Source organism: Myotis lucifugus, unplaced genomic scaffold (assembly GCF_000147115.1).
Source record: "Myotis lucifugus unplaced genomic scaffold, Myoluc2.0 scaffold_39, whole genome shotgun sequence".
Lineage (NCBI taxonomy): Eukaryota > Metazoa > Chordata > Mammalia > Chiroptera > Vespertilionidae > Myotis > Myotis lucifugus.
Genome location: NW_005871087.1, coordinates 943,953 through 960,365, shown reverse-complemented (window position 1 = coordinate 960,365; position 16,413 = coordinate 943,953). Strand labels below are relative to the sequence as shown.

The 16,413-nt window shown below is 46.7% G+C and overlaps 1 protein-coding gene across 1 annotated transcript in view; it reads left to right on the top strand.

Annotated features, from left to right (window-relative positions):
- CMTM8 (CKLF like MARVEL transmembrane domain containing 8) overlaps positions 1-11,741 on the top strand; it is a 39,242-nt gene extending 27,501 nt beyond the window's left edge. Inside the window, exons 2-4 of the mRNA XM_023752950.1 lie at positions 8,613-8,786; positions 9,318-9,434; positions 11,292-11,741. Of these exons, the coding sequence (XP_023608718.1) occupies positions 8,613-8,786; positions 9,318-9,434; positions 11,292-11,375 (375 nt within the window). The 3' untranslated portion in view covers positions 11,376-11,741. The remainder of the gene's footprint in view (positions 1-8,612; positions 8,787-9,317; positions 9,435-11,291) is intronic.
- Positions 11,742-16,413: the final 4,672 nt, after the last annotated feature.

The following is a 16,413-nucleotide window of genomic DNA, read 5'->3' as shown; positions in this document are numbered from 1 at the left end:
AGATCCCTCTTAAGTCCCTGGTGCAGGGGGCTGCGGGTGGCAGAGAGGGTCAGGAGGTGGGTTTCTCTAACTCCAGCTGCAGGGGGCTTAGGAAAACACAGAGCTGGGCCCCTTCCCAGGGAAGCGGGTTTGGCAGAGCTGTTGGGCCTGAGCGTCTGCATTTCTAACAGGCACCTGTGGATGCTGACCCTACTGCTCTGGGGACCACACCCTTAGAGAAGCGAGGCTCGAGGGCAGAGGTTGGCAAATGATAGCCCACTGGCCAAATGCAGCCTGCCACCTTTTTTTGTAAATACAGCTTTTCAGTGGAGCAGCTACGCCTGTCCATTTGCATATTGTCTCTGTCTGCTTTCAGGCTGCCATGGCAGAATTGAGTAGTTGTGACACATGCCATATGGCCCTCAAAGCTGAAAGTATTGACAAGTTGGCCCTTTACAAAGCGTGCCAACTCTGCTCTGATGATTCCTCAGTACCCTGAGCTCAGTGGTTGTAATTATGGGCACAGACTCCCCCTTTCTTTCACTGGCTACGTACTCTAGGACCCTCACTGCCAAGATGCCCACCCACTAAATCATGTTTCCTGAAAGAAAAAAAGCATGAGACTTGAAGTCACTCTTTGCAGGTCACAAATTACCTTTTAGACCCAGCAGCAACCTAGATGGTGTTGTACCCATCTTAGGGAGGTACAAACTGAGGCCCAGAAGGAAAATGACCTAACCTGTGCTCCAAAAGCAAGTTCTTGACAAACCTAGGTCTTCTGTCCTTTCTATGTATCACAGTGCCCTCTGTATACAAGACCAAATGGATGGGACTTGGTGTACTAGTCATCTGTTGCCGTGTAATACATACACCAAAACTTAAAACAGCAGTAAATATTTATTAGCACTCACAATGTCTGTGAGCCAGGAATTCAGAGTCAACCTGGCTGGGCACTTCTGGCTCAGATGTTTTCCTGGCCATCAGTCAGATGTCCTCTGGGGCTGCAGTCACTTAAGGTTTGACTGGGACTGGAGGATCCACTTCTAAGGAGATCACCCACCTGGCTGGCTGTCGGTGCTGGCTGTTGGTGGGATGGAGCCCTCAGTTCCTTGCTACGTGGGCCTCCCCACATGGGCCTCCCCCCAAGACTGCTTGCAACTTCCCCAGAGCACGTGACCCGAGATCAAGATAGCTAGGGGGAAGCTGTATCCTTTTTATGACCTAGCTTCCCAAGTCACCTGCGTCATTTCTGCCAACTCTGTTCATCAGAACCAAGCGCCTATATGCAAGAGAGGCCTGTATTCCGAGTGGTGTGTCAAAGAAGTGTAGCCATATTTTAAAAGCAGCCCAGTACGCAGATTTCCATTCCATGGGTTGCTAGAATATTGGGGTCCTGATGTATTGTCCCAGTGCAGGCCTGGTTGGTCATAGAATGTGAGTTCTAAGCAAGCACAAGGTTAAGTCACAAATGACTAGCATGACCCACACCTCGAGCTTTGTTCTGCTCTGAAGCACCCAAGGGCACTTGAGGAGTCAGGGAGGCCCAGAGGGGGCACCTACCTCAGGGCCTGTATGCAAGTGGGAAGAAGACCAAGTGGTTTGAAATCCCCCTGGTGGCTCAGGGATGCTCCTTCCAGATGCTGGCCCCCACTCCTATCTGAGAGCTGCTTGTCTAACACCATCCTCCGCCATTTCCCAGGTTGGTACGAGGCCTAAAGAGGCTAAGTTCCTTATTAGAGAAAGCAGCAGAGCCCGAGCCTCCTCGGCCACCCTGGTCGATCCTCCCCACAGTCCCTCCTGTGGAGGGTCAAACAGTCTTCAGTAGACACTTCTTCGCAGGGGCACACGGAGACCATGAACTTGTGGGTTAAATTCACCCTTCCAAGTCTTTGTGTTAATGAATCCTTAGCTCAGCCAGCCGATAGCAGATCTGTGTGATCTGTCAGATCTGTCTCCAGGCAACGTCTAGTCCTAACAGGTGAGAGTACCAGACCGAGTGTATCCTTCCACGTCCTGCCACCTTTGTGGACTGTGCTATGAATGTAGGAGCTCATCCAGACAGGGTAAATTCCGATCTCCACTGAACAGGGAGTGTAGCGCCTTAATCGTTCATAAGCAGAGCTTGGCCACCCTCTAGTGGATACATGGAGAAGGTCGCCCTGCTCGCTGAACAGAATCGGGTGGAGATGCCTGGGTGGAGGACTCCGCTTGCCTCCAGAAGGGAAGTGCCCGGCAGGTGTGGGGAGCCTCTGCTTGAGCATGCTGTGGCTCCCTGATGGTGCAGGGAAGGGAGACACACTTTTGTCCTGTCACCTTCTCTGGCTGGATGTATTAATAGTCTGGCTTAGCCCTGCCAGCATGGCTCAGTGGTCAACCATCGACCTGTGAATTAAGAGGTCACTGTTCGATTCCTGGTCGGGGCACATGCCCAGGTTGTGGGCTCGATCCCCAGTAGGGGGCATGCAGGAGGCAGCCAATCGATGATTCTCTCTAATCATTGATGTTTCTAACTCTCTCTCCCTCTCCCTTCCTCTCTGAAATAAATATGTATTTAAAAAAAAAAAGAATTCAGAGCTTGAATATTTCTCCCAAGCCATTGAACCATGGGAGACTCACATTACCCAATGGGATCTCTGTCTCAGAATCTTAGCATTGCCTGCACCACACACATTTTGCTAACTCCCAGTCACTCGTTTAAATCTCAAACTTCCTCTGACCACGCAGATTGGATGGGTCCTTATGCTTTACATTCTCATATCAGCCCCATTTCCTTTCATGGGACTTATCACAGTGGGTGGTGAGATACACATTGATGTACCTTCTCCAGGCGCAGAGACCATGTCTATTACCCCTCATGATTATCTACCTGTGAGGTTTTTGAATGAATGAATGAATGAATGAATGCTGCCCAGGTGTGCTATATGACACACCTGTCAGGAGAACAGCAGCCAGGCATGGTCATGCTGTTGGGTTCCTGCGTCGCAAGGCACATAAGAGTAAATCTACAATAGCTGATTTCCAATGCCACTTCATTGCACGGAATTAACGCGGTAAGTGATCGAAAGCCCAGTGAAGTATTTCAGAGGCGTGCTGAGCTCACACCTGGTACAGCGCAGCTGCCCTGGGCAACGCCAGCTGGCAACAGCTGGAGCGGTGCTCCTAGGGCAGCCTCGTTCATCGTCAGGAGTCACCTGTCTGTTTTCAAGACTGAAATACAGATGCAGTTGTAGGGCTCGTGCCAGTCAAGGTTAACGCCAGGTAAATCAGCCTGCCATGTGCTACAGCAGTGTTGCACTTCCTGCCCCACCAGCAGTGCCTAGAGAAGCCCCTGGCTCGTCATAAACACTCGGAAGATATTTGAACAAATGAGACACTTCAGCACCGCCATCAGACGGGTCCTCTCGGCAGCAGAATAGCTGTCACGCAACTCACAGGCTGCACAGACTGGCTTTACAGGCACCTTCACAGACAGACTTACTGTGTCTCCTGTATGATTGTTAAAAATCTAAGACACCTGTGTTTTAGTCCCTAGGATGTCCGTGGGCTTGTGCATGCAAAGGGCAGAGGAGAGCTGTCAGAATCAGCTCACTGAGTCTCCAGAGGGGATCGTTGATGATTTTCCATTAAAAATGTTTCTTGTTATGTTCAGCCGGCGTGGCGCAGTTGAGTGTCAACCTATGAACCAAGAAGTCATGGTTCGATTCCCGGTCAGGGCACCTGCCCAGGTTTCGGGCTCAATCCCCAGTCGGGGGCGTGCGGGAGGCAGCTGATCGATGATTCTCTTTCATCATTGATGTTTCTATTTCTCCCTCTCCCTTCCTCTCTGAAATCAATAAAAATATATCTATTTTTTTTAAAAAAGGTTTCTTCTTAGAAAAACACAGATATTTGGTACTGTTCAGGAGCAAGCAATCTCATTTCAAAGCACCAGGCAGTAATGGAAATATTCTGTTTGTGATGACCCTGGGTCGTCAAAAGGGTTAGCTGTGTCAGGAACACTGTACTTAATTGTAAAAGGGAGATACAGAAAGCGCATTCAGCGGGGCTCATTACCCTATTGTTCAGGAAGGAGGTTGGAGTAGAGACCTTGCAGCGCACTAAACAATAGAAATCTTTAGCTTGATAAAGGGTATTCACCACCTACTCATAACAGACATCATACGAACGTAAAACATCCAAGTGAACAACCACATAGAATAAAATAAGGTTGTTCGCTGTCATTGTGCTCTGGAAGATGGTCCTGGAGATTCTGGTTAAGGCAATCACACAAGAAAAGAAACGAGGTATAAATATTGGAAAGCGTCCAAAGCACCATTCATTATCCCAGGTATCGTAGCCAGATAATGCTAGGGAATCAGCTGAGATTAGTAGGGTGGTCAGATACCTGTAGAACGAAAAGGCTTATAGCAACAGCAATTCTCACCCCCAGGCCTCCTTACGCCAGCGGTCTCCCTCCCCAGAGGCAGCCGCCTGAGACACCTCTGGCTGTACTCCCATTCGTAGTAATGAATAACATGTGTGCTGCCGCCATCCGATTCAATTTCACGTGTTGACTAGTAACTTCCTGTGACTGGCTGTCTTCGCTTGGGCTGCCATGGCAAGATATTGTGGATTGGGTGGCTTAAATAGTAGGCATTTATTCCTCACAGTTCTGGAGGCTGGAGTCCAAGATCAAGGTGCCTTCAGGGTTGGTTTCTGGCGAGGCCTTTTCCTTGGGCTGCAGGTAGCTGCCTTCTTGCTGTGTGCTCACATGACTTTTCCTTGGTGCATGCTGTGTGTTTGTGGGAACAGAGGGAGGGAGGGAGGGAGGGAGGCTCCAGTCTCTCTTCCTGAAACTTATTAATCAGATATTAGACCTCCTGAGCCTGTACTTTTAACTTCTTACTTTAGTTCTCCTGGTTTTTTGTGGGTTTTTTTCACCCTTTTGCTGTCTTTTCTAGAAGGTTTTCTCAATCTTATCATGTAACACTTCTATTGAGTTTTTAATATCTGCCATCCTGTTTCATTTCAAAAGCGGATTTTGTTTTTGGAAGGACTAGTTGTGTCCTCCTGGAACCTCCTTTTGGTGTTCCACTATCGTAATGTCTTTTCTCCCTGCGGACACTGATTTTTTAGATTTTTTTTTTTTTGCCTTCCTCTTCAAAGTTACTTTCTTCTGGTTTGTGTCTTGGTCTCAGCTTTCCGCCCTGTTGTACAGGCTTTGCCCTCATCACAGATCTGGTGACCTTGGTTGTCTGACTTTGTTTTAAGAGGACAAAGCTGTTCTTCCCGTTGAGGAGATGGCATGCAAATCCACTTTCTAAATCTTTCTAGAGACCTGGGGGCCATTCCACTTTATCCTAATCTAATCTGTTAAAGTCCTGTCTGCTTCTGAAACTTGTCTTGAAATCACTCCCTTCCCAATATTCACTGCCATGGAGTTGGTCATGGAGTTGGTCTTGGATACAGTCGTCCTTGGATACCTGCAGAGGATTGGTCCCAGGACCCCTGACGATACCAGAATCCAAGGATGCTCAAGTCCCTTATAGAAAGCCGTGCAGTATTTGCATACAACCAACGCACATCCTCCCGTACACTTTAAATCATCTCTAGATGACTTCTAATGTCTAATGCAATATAAATGGTATGTAACTAATTATTATACTGTATTGTTTAGGGAACAATGACAAGGAAAAAAGTCTGTAAGTGTTCAGTATAGATGCAACCATCATAGGTCTAACTACATAGCAGATGTCAGCAGCCACGTAACCTTTGGTTGAATCCATGGTGGTGGAACCGCGGACACAGATGGCCGACTGTGTATCATCTTCTGCCCCTCGGATTATCGTGACCGTCTCTGAACTTGTCCCCTCACACCTACCCTTTCTCCTCCATGTGTCCATTTCATAAGAGTGGCCTTATGAAAACATAGCCTGATCTTACCATCATTGTCTTGCTCAAAATCTTCCCTCCGCCTTAGATAAAATACAGAATCCTTAGGTGTCCTGGGCCCACGTGGTCTGACCCTCCCCAACCTTCCTAGCATTTTGCACTGATGTCCTCCCTGACTGCACTTTCTTACATGTTCTAGAAGGCAGAAGCCCTTCCTTCCCCCTCCAGACCTTTGCCTCTGCTGTGCCGTCTGCCTAGGACAGTGGTTCTCAACCTTCTGGCCCTTTAAATACAGTTCCTCATGTTGTGACCCAACCATAAAATTATTTTCGTTGCTACTTCATAACTGTAATGTTGCTACTGTTATGAGTTGTAATGTAAATATCTGATATGCAGGATGGCCTAAGGCAGTGATGGCGAACCTATGACACTCATTTTTTGGGTTGATTTTTCTTTGTTAAATGGCATTTAAATATATAAAATAAATATCAAAAATATAAGTCTTTGTTTTACTATGGTTGCAAATATCAAAAAATTTCTATATGTGACACGGTACCAGAGTTAAGTTAGGGTTTTCAAAATGCTGACACGCCGAGCTCAAAAGGTTCACCATCACTGGTCTAAGGCGACCCCTGTGAAAGGGTCGTTCGACCGCCAAAGGGGTCTCGACCCACAGGTTGAGAACCGCTGGCCTAGGATGTTGCCTTCCCTCCTGCTTCAGGTTACTCTGCAGCATGGCCTTCCCTGAGACTTCCCAGGCCTGCTACAAGGTCCTGCCTCCCTGTTACAGTCCCTTATCACCCTCTGTTTGCCTTGATAGCATTTCTTTCATATCTGTATTTACCCAAATACTTCTCCCCACCGGCTGTACCTAGTGTTTGTGCCCCGTTCTGTCCCTGGGGCCTGAGAGTGGGAAGCCAGGCACATGTTAGGGGCTCTCAGTTGCTAAACAAATGAGTGAAAGCTCCGCCCCTCGCGTTGTGATGAAAAGTACTCCAGTATTCTGTTCCCTATAAAACAGAAATGCAGTCATTTGTCCTGAGTCGCTCAGCAAGCTGGTACTCACAACCAGAGCCCATCCTGGGCCCCTGAGGCTGTCTCCTGGGGGTATGGTTTAGATACTAACTTTTCCCTTTCTTTTTCTTATTATTTTGCTGTTTTTGTTTTGTCTTTTATTTTGGTGGTTGCTAACTTTTTCGTGGCTTAGGAATAAAGTCCTCCTGGACCTTGGGAGGCGCTGGGATGTGAGAGGCGTCCCTCGCTTTGGCCTTCCTGAGTTCAGAACTAGGCATGCCTGGGATTTAGGTCAGGTTCTTTGCCTCAATGAGGTCCCCCTGTAGGCAGCGGTGACATGAATTTACTTTGGGCTTAGATCTTGCTCCTCAGCAGTGGTGAAGCGTTGACGACTGTCGCTGGATAGACCTGCGCTTTGTGATAAAACGCTGAGTGCCGTGCCCTGGCCTCACTTAGCCTCTCTTCCGAAGGCTCTCAGGCCGCCTGTGAGGAGGGCGGCTGTAGCAGGTGCTGAATCCTCATGGTTCATCCCCTGAGAGACGATTGGTCCAGGAACCTGCAGTCTTGTTCCCTGGACAGGTATCAGCCTGTGAGCAAATATTAGCCACAAATGAGTGTTGTTTTGCCCCTCATGATGTTTTTGTTAAAATATATATTTATTGATTTCACAGAGGAAGGGAAAGGGAGAGAGATAGAAACATCAATGATGAGAGAGAATCATTGGCTGCCTCCTGCACACCCCCTACAAGGGATCAAGCCCGCAATCCAGGCATATGCCCTTGACCAAAATCGAACCCGTGACTCTCCAGTCCCCAAGCCAATGCTCTATTCACTGAGCCAAACGGGCTAGGGCCCCTCATGATGCTTTAAAACTCTTGTTAGCCGAAACCGGTTTGGCTCAGTGGATAGAGCGTCGGCCTGCGGACTGAAAGGTCCCAGGTTCGATTCCAGTCAAGGGCATGTACCTGGGTTGCAGGCACATCTCCAGTGGGAGATGTGCAGGAGGCAGCTGGTCGATGTTTCTCTCTCATCGATGTTTCTAACTCTCTATCTCTCTCCCTTCCTCTCTGTAAAAAAAAAATCAATAAAATATATTAAAAAAAATAAAAATAAAAAAAAAAAAAAACTCTTGTTAGTGCCAACATTTAAAAATCAAGATGATCCCCCTTACCAGCGTGGCTTAATGGTTGAGTGTCGACCTATGAGCCACAAGGTCACAATTCGATTCTCTGTCAGGGCACATGCCCAGGTTGCGGAATCGATCCCCAGTGTGGGGCATGCAGGAGGCAGCCAGTCAGTGATTCTCTCTCTTCATTGATGTTTCTATCTCTCTTTCCCTTCCTCTCTGAAATCAATCAAAATATATTTTTAAAAATAAATAAATAAAAATCAAGGTGATCATATAGAAACTTGAGTTTCTGTTTTTTTCCTGGGGGCAGGGTGGAGGTTAGGGGTGGGGAGCAAAACCATCTCACAACAATTGGCTGAGAAGAAATTGCCCCTTAAAACAAGACATAGTTTTTCTTGGTTTCATGGTCTCTGCCCAGCCTACTATGTTCATTTGTTTTACCTTCCTGGTCTTTGTAGGCATGTAAGTTTGTAATCTCTATTATACTTGTAAAAGTCACATATATGTGTGTATGGGGGTGAAAGGTGTCACTGACACTCTGTAATGATTTTTTTTCTGTCTTCTTTTTCTTTACTTTCTCCTTCCTTCTCCCTCTCCCGCTGCCTCCATCATTTCACAGATTCTGGGACTACTGGTATGGACTCTTATCGCCGGAACGGAGTACTTCCGGGTCCCTGCATTTGGCTGGGTCATGTTTGTAGCTGTATTTTACTGGGTCCTCACCGTCTTCTTCCTCATCGTCTACATCACGATGACCTACACCAGGATCCCCCAGGTGCCCTGGACAACCGTGGTAAGGAAGCCAGGCGTGCTTCGGGTCCATTGCCCACTAGGTAGGATGGAACGTAGTCCTCCTCTGGTCGAATTTGCATTTTTAAGAACTTTCAGTGGCTTGAGGAGCTGACTCAAATGCCCCTCCCTGCCTAGAGCAAGGGGCCTGCTTTGGGACAGTGCTCTCCCGGGGCAGGTGCTGCAGGGTGGGGCTCCTGCTGGGGCCACGGGCTGAGGCCCTTCTCGCTGGTGGCATCTTCCTAGCCAATACGTCGCCATGGCTGAACTGGATGGAAGGGGGGTCTAGAGCAAGTTGAAGGAGCCTGGGTGTGTTGGGGGAGAAAAGGGGGGTGTCTGGGTGTGCTGTGAATGAGATGGTATAAAACCCTCCCCTCCCCCAAAACACGGGGGAGCCGCCTTCTCCGAGCCCTCGTCCCCAAGTGTCCAGAGGAGCACCTGACCGCAGCCAGGGTGCAGTTCTGCCCAGTTCTGAGGTTCGGAGGTGCCCAGCCCTCCCCACGCTCCCTAAACACTCCAGCGTCTGTCTCCCCAGGGTCTGTGCTTTAATGGCAGTGCCTTCATCCTGTACCTCTCGGCCGCTATTGTGGATGCATCGTCCGTCGCCCCGGAGAGGGACAGCCACAACTTCAACAGCTGGGCGGCCTCCTCGGTGAGTGAGCCCCTCATCCCTCTGGGAATCAGGAGGACAGAGTTGTGGGCCGGAAAAAGCCCCGCCTGCAGTAGGACACACTGGCAATTAGCTGATGGGTTTGCAAGCGTCATAAATTGGTGAGGCTGTGCTTGTGTGAAAGCCAAATGGCTGGAACCAAGTAAGTAGTTGAGGGAGAAAAAAAGTACTTGAGGCATTCTAAGAATCATTACACTGACTGCAGTTTACTAGTAAGTGGGGAGAGAGCTGCAGGAAATGAGCACGCTGTGATGCTCTGTGTTTGGTTTTAAGTAGAAATGTCTGTGGGTGCCTTGAGGACGCTTTGAAAAATGAATATACACCAACAAAGAGGTTCCTTTCAGGGACTGTGATTGGGTGATGAGTGTGGCATGAGGGGCTTCTGCTTTTTAATTAGTGCGCTTCTGTACAGTGTGCAGCTTTAAACCATTAAGTGTGTAATGTTTTTCTAATTTAAAAACTTCATTTTGAAAGTTTGTCTAATATTGATCTTAAAATATCCCATCCGCAAAAGAAGTGTTGGTGGGGGGAGCAGGGGCAGGCCAGAGTGGTCATGTGAAAGCTGATGGATGATACACGGGTGTTCATTATATTCTTTGCTTATATTTCAAAATTGCCGTGTAAAGGTAGAAAGCGCGGGGGCACACGAGATTAAACACCAAGCTGTGGCGGCCCTGGGCTCACAGCATGAGTCCGCTGAACTGGGTGGAGGCTGCTCCGGGAGAGGGGCCTGCGTTTTCCGACTCACCATTCACACCACACACCTCACGGGGGGCTCATCACTCCCTCCTGCTGCCTGACTCGTTTACGGTAGCTGAACCTGTGGCAAACTGGGGGTAAGCCCTGGTCTAAAATTGCCTATGCGGTAGTCCCCATTGTACGTGGTTTTGCTTTCTGCCGTGTGTTATACCCTCAGTCAACCACGGTCCAAAAAAAAACCTTAAATAGAAAATCCCAGAAATAAACAATTCATTTAAATTGCACACCATTCTGAGTATCATGCTGAAATATTACACCGTCCCACTCTCTCCTGCCCAGGATGTGAATCATCCCTTTGTCCCCTCATATGAGCTCCCTGCCCCTTAGCAGCCTTCTTGGTTATCAGGTTATGAGAGAGAGAGAGAGAGAGAGAGAGAGAGAGAGAGATCACATTTGCGTAACTTTTATTACAGAATGCTGTTGTAATTGTTCCTTTTTATGATCAGTTATTATTAACCTCTTACTGGGCCTAATTTATAAATTAAACTTTATTCTGGGTATATATGTGTAGGGAAAAACATAGTCTATATAGGGTTTGATGCCATCCACGATTTCCGGCATCCCCTGGGGGTCTTGGAATGTACCCCCTGCAGATAAGGGGGAACTACTGTACTAAATTGGAAATACGGGTGCTTTTCTCAGATGCACACCACCATATTCGCCCCTATGTGAATCATACTATAACTAAACATCTGCTTTTTCATTAGTGCGCTTCTGTACAGCGTGCAGTTTTAAACCATTGAGTGTGTATTGTTTTTCTAATTTAAAAGCTTCATGTTGAAAGTTTGTCTAATATTGACCATAAAATATCCCATCCGCAAAAGAAGTGTTGGTGGGGGGAGCAGGGGAAGGCCAGAGTGATCATGTTAAAGCTGGTTGGAGCAAAACTATAAACTTTCCAGATATGCTCCAAAAAAATAAAAGATATCCAGAAATCACTTCAGAAGGAAGGTCATTGAACCAAGAAAGCCTGGAGTCAAGGAATGCTGTGGGTACATGATTCAATGGAGGTGACATGGTAGCGTTTGCTGACGACAATGTGCCCTAAACCCCGTTTCTATTATGCTTTGTTTTCTACAGTTCTTCGCCTTCCTGGTCACCATCTGCTACGCTGGAAACACATATTTCAGTTTTATAGCTTGGAGATCCAGGACCGTCCAGTGATTAGCCATTTTGAGAATTATGGGGGGATTGGAGGGGGGTAAGGAAGCCTCTCACTGTAAAAACAGCTGTAGGTCTACTGTATATTTCCAGAGAACTGTATTTAACTAATGTTTTTTATATACTTAGTTAAATTTTGCTCACAGTGGTTTGTTACAATGAAACTGGACACCTATTTGCAAAAGAGCGATAGGTTGTGATGACCTCTTCAGGATCTTGTCAGATGTCTTCGTAGACATTATTATTATTATTATTTTCTTAGGTGATGTATACATGGATAACATGCTAATATGAAGAATGTGTCAAGTTTGTAAACCTTTAACTTTTAAAATGCCAGATTTTTTTTCGATTAAATGTTTCAAAACCTTGGATAATGTTGTATTGATCTGAGGAAGGAGACCATCCTCCCAGGGCTGTCCAGGTACGATATTGCTACGAGACACTTGTCCATGGCCACTAGGCGGGGGTGGCAGCCGAGAGCCATCCCCCCAATTCTGGGGATCATCGGTGTCCATGATTCTCACGTGCTCATCACACGCCCAGGGAGCATCTCATGAGACACTGGACTTGGCGCTTGGTCAGGAGCTCGCCCTAAGGCGTGCTGCTGAGTCCACTGAGCGATGTATGAGTGGTACTCTTTCTCCTGATACCTATTAAAATCAGTGCATAACCATTAAAAGGATAAATACTCGCATGTATCTTCAGCTCCTCTTGCTGACCACAGTGACATATAGACCATATTTTGTGGGAAATATCCAGACTGGAAATTCTCGTCTCCAATCTCCAGCACTCCTGCTTTTTTTAAATATACATATATTTTTTTTATTGATTTCAGAGAGGAAGGGAGAGGGAGAGAGAGAGAGAAACATCAATGATGAGAGAGAATCATCGACCGGCTGCCTCCTGCACACCCCACAATGGGGTCAAGCCTGCAACTCGGGCGTGTGCCCTTGACCGGAATCGAACCTGGGACCCTTCAGTCCGCAGGCTGACACTCTGTCCACTGAGCCAAACTGGCTATTTGTCACGTGGATATTCGGTATTATCCGCCGGCAAGGCAGATGTGCACTTAGAGGAAGTGCTTTTCGGCGGGACGGTTCCTGCTGCTGCAGTGTATCTCGGGTGATTTTTCAACATGAGCTTCTTGTGAAAAACAAAAAACCACAGAAACGTTAGTCGAGTTGATGACAGTGAAGAGAGTTTCAGCCCTGTTCTCCCTCTGTGCAGGAGACCCTGTGACCTCTGCTCTTCTGCTCTCGGTTAGCAGAGCTGTTGCTTTCTGTTTGTGTTATTTTTATATGGTTTCTTTTCAATTGATTTCAGAGAGGAAGGGAGAGGGAGATGGAAACATCAATGATGAGAGAGAATCATTCATCGACTGCCTCCTGCACACCCCACAAGGAGGATCAAGCCCACAACCCAGGCATGTGCCCTGACCGGGAATCGAACCGGTGACCTCTTGGTTCCTGGGTCAATACTCAACCACTGAGCTATACCAGCTGGGCTGCTGTCTGTTGTTTGTTGTTTGTGTTGGTTTTCCTACTTACCTGATTCTAATTCCGTATCCAGGTTCCATTTACCCCCATAGAGGAGAGGTGGGATTTCTTCAGTGTCTAATAACACCCACCCCGGGCTTTTGGAGGAAACAGTGAAAAGTGTTCTTGAGTTGTGGGTCCAAAGAGGTAGTGGGCAGGGGGCACCACACATGAGAGGTGGGGGTGGGAGGTGGTGGGGGCACAGGAGGCCACTTGGAGTGCAACATCAAGCAAGCCCTGAGGGTTGAGCTTTAGCGACGCAGACCCACAGGTGACCGGGGCTGCAATCTTTTTGGATCTGTATCCCCAGTCATCACCGGGACAGCCTCTGGTTCGTTCATTCATTCTGCAAGAAAAGCAGAAATAACTCATCAGAGTGTGTGTGCTCTACTCTGTTCATCGCTCACACTCACCGAGGCATATTCATCTTCCCTGTGCTTTTTAAGTACTAATTTTTTAAAAAAAATTTATTGGGGTGACATTAGTCAACTTGAACATATAGGGTTCATGTGTGGATTACTAATTTACAAACTCTGTATATAGGACCATTGCAATCAAGTCTCCATAAAAGGCAGAAAAACTGTAACCTACAAAGATCTGTTTCTGGAAAACAGTCATAAAGAAAGAAGCCTGCTTTTATGTCTGTCTGTCTGTCTGTCTCTCTCTCTCTCTCTCTCTCTCTCTCTCCCCTCCCCCCCTTATTCTCCCCACATGTGTGTGATTTCTATGATCATGCCTGCAACTTCTGGGGTAAAAAGTTCCATAAACCACTTTGAAATATCTTCCAAATGGACTACAACAGTAGGTCTTTCTTGAACCGGTAGCACCAGACACACCTGTTTCAGGAGGACAATGACTCGCCTGTGTCCAGGCAGGGTCACTTGCTGTCTTGTCCTTATTTGTGGTTTTTAAGGAGCATGGCCCTTTGTGTTGTCCTGAAAGTTCACCAAAACACAAAACAAAACAAAACAAAAACAGCATTTATTTTTAACTGAAAGGAAATTATTATTTCCTCTTTTGAATACTCACTTTGTTCAAAGAATAATTTTTAAGGGTGGGTTTTGCATAACAAACTGAGTCTCTATAGTTCAGACCAAGCTATCAGTTTCTAACTGGGTTTGCATTGATTTTTCTCTTAAGAAAGAAGAAAAAAACAAAAACCAAGCCACATGCAGTACAGCCAACATAACGACAGGAATAGGTTTCTGGGGTTTTTAAAAAAAAAATGTGGTAACAGGGGTAGTAAGTATACTGGGCACTAAACTCTGCCCCGCCATCTGTGATTGCTGTCTGCGTGCACCAATCAGCCCTTCCAAACCAGCGCTTTTTCTCTGATGGAGTTGAATGGGTTTTTAATTTGATGTACTTACCTACTCATGGCCGATCAATGAAATGCTTTAGGCAGTTCATCCCTCTCCATTGTTATTTCCAACTCATAGCCCCCAAAGATAAATATTTAGCCAATATTTGAAAACTACAAGAGAAGCCAGAGACAAAAATGTCCAACATCAGTTATTTTTGTCTATTTTTTAATTGCTTCCTTCCTAGGGAAATCCCTTCAGGGTATCAACACACTAAAGATTTTTAAATACAGACCTGGCCGGTTTGGCTCAGTGGATAGAGCGTCGGCCTGCGAACTGAAGGGTCCCAGGTTTGATTCCGGTCAAGGGCACGTGCCCGGGTTGTGGGCTCAATCCCCAGTGGGGGACTTGCAGGAGGCAGGCGATCCATGATTCTCTCTCATCATGGATGTTTCTATCCTTCCTCTCTGAAATCAATAAAAATATATATTTTAAAAAAATAAATAAATACACAAAGTGTCTGCGAAGAACACAGACAATTAAAAACACCAACTGAAGATGCAGCCCTGGGTAGGGAAAAATCCATTCAGAGTTTATAGTTCTGTCCCCTAGACAATTATTATTTTAGTTGAAAGATGATTTTTCACAGAAAAAAAACTAATAACCCAGGCATGTAATTGGGGGAAAGTGCTTGGCAACACAGAGGTGATGACTTTTCAGACACTTAGGCAATAGTGAGTGGCAAGAAGGTTGTTTACCGGGGAGACATTTCATTTAGAAGGTATGTTTTGAGTAAACATCCATGTCACAGGCAGATTTTTAAAATAGAATACTCAGAATAACAACACCCAGAACGGAGCAGACTTTCTCACTGTCTCCCCCACATCTCTTCTCCCTCCTCTTGTTATCTAACTACCCTCTTTTTATTCGGGATCCACACCACCCACTTAAGCCCCAGCTACTTAGGGGAGCTAACTCCACTGTGACTCCAGGAATGGAGCATGCGGCTCTGCCTAAGTAATCCCACGCCCTGGCCATACGGATTGGTTCAGGGATGGGATGTGACCCAAGACTTGCTCTGGAGTTCTGGAAAAAGAAGTTCTGTAGGACCTACTGGTATATAGGCAGGAAGTTGTTGGCAAAAACTATATTGTGACCACAAGAGGGAGCCAGTCATAGGATGAAGGTGAAGAGATGAAACTTCATCATGATTACGTATGTCACTGAGCCACTGAATTAATTCAGCCCTGAATGCAGGCACACTCTGGACTTTGCAATTACATGAGCAATTAATTATATGCTAAAACGAATTTCTGTTACTTGCAACAGTATGTATCCTAACCAATACCCAGGGCATTCTGGCAAATGGCTTTCAAGCAAAGGCCTAAGATCTTGGTTCTGGTTTTCTTTCCAATAGTAAGCCACCATAGGGCCTTAGGCAGATGGCAGTAATGGCAGGACAAACCAACTGTAGCAACAGGCTCATTGTCAGTAGAGGGGTAGGAAAGGGAAAGTCTGAGAGGCCACCTGAGAGGGTGACTCAAGCCCTCCTGAGGCTGTTGTTTAAGGGTGGTGATAGCCTGGGAAGACCCTAGAAAGAGTCGCAGCCTGAAGGATGAGTTCTCAAAGGAGTTTTTCTTGACCTGAGTGTGAAGAAGGAACGGGAAGCAATCTGGCCTCCAACGATTCGAACTTAACGAGAACTCCGCCTTGTGTCTCAAAGACCAGTTGTCACTCTTGAAAAGTGGCTTCCCTCTCTGGAAGTGAGTTGGCCAAAGAACATTGGCCCTATCAGAGTGAGGATCAAACCTAAACTACAAACAGAATAAAAGGGCTTAGAAATAAATCAAAGGCGGTGCTTTTTTCCCCCCAAATTAAAACTATAATGAGATGCTATGTCACACCCTCTAGAATGGCTAACATGGAAAAGACTGCAATACCCAAGAGTTGGCCAGGTTGTGGGCATCTGGCTTTCCCCTACATTGCTGGTGGGACTGTGCTTGCTGTCTGACCTAGAGGTCTGATCTGTGGAGCCTTTGTACATGGCCCTTGTACTGCCAAGCATCTTGCTCAAGCTTTTAAGTGATCATGATGAAGTGATTAACACCAAGTGGCCATCGCCAGTGATTATTTCCTATCTAGGCTGGTGGCACCTTGGCCAACAGCAGTCAGAGAAACCCAGCAAAGTCAACTCCGGGGGGCTCA